At 44.3% G+C, this 3321-nt stretch overlaps 1 protein-coding gene across 1 annotated transcript; it reads left to right on the forward strand.

Moving 5' to 3' along the window:
- The first annotated feature begins 212 nt into the window (after positions 1-212).
- Positions 213-1262, forward strand: LOC137298642 (uncharacterized). Its single transcript, XM_067830924.1, has one exon. It carries the CDS (start codon positions 213-215, stop codon positions 1260-1262), a length of 1050 nt encoding a protein of 349 aa, XP_067687025.1.
- The last annotated feature ends 2059 nt before the right edge of the window (positions 1263-3321 follow it).

Below are 3321 nucleotides of genomic sequence, written 5' to 3' on the forward strand. Positions count from 1 at the left end.
GCCACCATATAACTGGAATATTGCTGAGCGCGGCGAGAAACTAAACTCACTTACTCACTCCCCATTAAAGGTAAAATGAGAGTCATTGCCAGAAAACCATCACGGTGATCTCATGAAACTGTGGTTGCTGTTATTTCTCAGTCATTAATTAGATCGTCATTTTGAATGAGTTAGTGAATCTGTGGTTCCTTATAAAATTGTACAGAGACGTTATGTCTCAAAAACAGCCCTCACCGCAGCCACTGCCCTCACTTCTGCATTATCTCCCACCCGCCTATACCACTGCCCCCATCTCCTCATTATCTCCCTCCTACCTATACCACTGCCCCATCTCCTCATTATCTCCCTCCTACCTATACCATTGCCCTCACCTCTACATTATCTCCCACCTACTTACACCCCTGCTCCCCACCTCCACACCATCCCCCTCCTACCTATACTACTGCCCCCACTTCCTCATTATCTCCCTCCTACCTAAACCACTGCCCTACCCTCTACATTACCTCCCACCTACTTATACCCCTGCCACCCACCTCCACACTATCCCCCTCCTACCTATACCCCTGCCCCCACCTCCACATTATCTCCCTCCTACCTATACCACTGCCCCCACCTCCCCATTATCCCCCTCCTACCTATACCACTGCCCTACCCTCTACATTACCTCCCACCTACTTATACCACTGCCCCCCACCTCCACACTATCCCCCTCCTACATATACCACTGCCCTAACCTCCACATCATCTCCCTCCTACCTATACCACTGCCCCCACCTCCCCATTATCCCCCTCCTACCTATACCACTGCCCTACCCTCTACATTACCTCCCACCTACTTATACCACTACCCCCCACCTCCACACTATCCCCCTCCTACATATACCACTGCCCTAACCTCCACATTATCTCCCTCCTACCTATACCACTGCCCCCACTTCCTCATTATCTCCCACCTATCTATACCACTGCCCCCAACTCCACATTACCTCCCACCTGCCTATACCACTAACCCAAACTTTCACATTGTCTCCCACCGACCTGAACTACCACCCCCACCCAAAATTACCTCCATCCATCTCTACCACTACCCTCATTATTTCCACCTACCTGAACTACCATCGCCACCTAACACTATCTCCCATCCACCTGCACCACTACCCCATCTCCACATTAAGTCAACCATATTGATCTACTATCCCCACCTAACAACACCACCAACGCGTACCACAGTCCCATCTCCAAATTATCTCACACCTACTTGAACTGCCATCCCACCTAGCATTGTCTACCACCCACCTGTACAATTTACCCCTAACCTTCACATTATCTCCTACCGACTCGAACTATCACCCCAACCTAACAGTATCTCCCACCCACCCGTACCAACACCTCTAACATTCGCATTATCTCCCACCAATCTGAACTACCACCCCACCTCCCCACCCCCTACCCCCACCCCACCTAACATTATCTCCCACCCACCTATACAACTACCATTAATCTTCACACAGTCTCCACATACACCACTACCCCTCATCTCCACGTCATGTCTCAACTACTTATGCTTCCACCACTCAGCTCCACATAAACTGAAACCTCTTTCCATTATCAATAATTATTATTGTTTCTTATCGTCATTTTATAATAACTCCCTCAGCAACACGCACGTATGGTTCACATAAAAACTATGAAAATAATGTAACCATTTACAGATTTACGTGAGAACATGAGAGCAATTGTTATGAAAAACATTTTCTCGTGACAAATAAAACCCACATATCATAAATCTCTGTTATTGCTTCTCTGACAACGTGTCCCTGTGCACCGTGATTGGTAGCAGTCACAGCAATCAGTCCATGTGTTGCATTTCAGGCACCACATATAATCTCATCGTTGATTACTGTATGCTTTGCATTGACATCACATCTTGTTTCACCCACGGAATACTATTTCGCATGATAAAATGCAGCCATAGTGTTTTGGTGAATTTTCGAACTTAAAATGTTCAGACGCATCGTTCCATCTTAGATATCACTGTTGAGACTATGTTTCTATCTGCATTGCTGAAATGAAACACTACTCGGCAGTCATTAATGAGTACCCTTCGGCAAGCGTTGATGGAAAGGTCTTATTAAGTCAGGAGGAAGGATACACTGTGCTTGAACACCAATGACGACGGTTCTTTGCGAAATCAAAAGAAAGACTGTGTGACGATTCAAAGAGCTAATGATCATCTTCCTTTATGAGGCATCGCTGGGAAAAGTAGAACGTCTCTCAATTGTCAGCTTCAATCATGAGTTATCGGTGACTCGTTTATGACTAATGTTTTAGTGTTTACCCATTTTGCTCTTTGGTAATATGAATGTCTCGTTTTCCTCTTGCCCATAGCGCTCTGGATCAGCTCTATTGGGAACGACTGATGAAGTGCCACGACCATGTTGCTGGCAGCGAGAGGATGGCCAGATACTTATTACAAACCCCTTGTGGCTTTTCAACCTGTCATTACCTTAACTGCATTTCAGTAAACGACTTTTTTGTGGCTTGAAATATTGTCGGAATCCCCGACATCGGTTTTTGGATAGCACAAAATGATAAGATTGCTTTTCCTAAAAACTGAACATGAATACTGAATAATATTTGTAATTTATTTGGCTAAAAGGAGGTCACTTTAGAATACTAGTATTTTTTGGAAGATACGGGAGAAAATTGAATGAATGTATCAATAAGGACTGTTTAAAGGTGTTGACAGATGCTGACACCCAACATAAATAAATAGCACAAAAACAACATATCCATGCAACAAAACACAAATGGCATTGTCGCCGAAGGTACCAAGATGCATGTAACTTAATCAGGGACAGTATGACCGGACATGTATTTCTGGAAAGACGATAAGATATAGGTAAACGGCCTACACCACATAACGTTTAACAGTCCGACTCGAGCAGTGGTATAAAATAATGACTAGATTGTGCAAGTACATATCTAGGGATGAAAGCTAGTATTGTACTGAGATCATTGCCGGATCAAGAACAATTCAGTGAAATTAAAAGATAATGTTCAAAAGAAAAGTTGCAGGCATTCGAAAATTAAAACTTCTACGTCGATTTAGGAAAAACACCAGTGTTTAACAGCATGAGTACAGGTCATTGATATCAGGCTTGATTGCTCCACGAGACCTTCCTAGATGGTCCCTGACTGCCCTTTCTCGACCTCCGATAAAGTCCGTGTTAGAGGTTGTGTATGAACGTGCGTGCGTGAGACTGCAGTCATTATATGTAAACCGACTTTACTTGAGATGTGTACACGTATATGGATGAA

Source organism: Haliotis asinina, chromosome 10 (genome assembly GCF_037392515.1).
Source record: "Haliotis asinina isolate JCU_RB_2024 chromosome 10, JCU_Hal_asi_v2, whole genome shotgun sequence".
Classification (NCBI taxonomy): Eukaryota; Metazoa; Mollusca; class Gastropoda; order Lepetellida; family Haliotidae; genus Haliotis; species Haliotis asinina.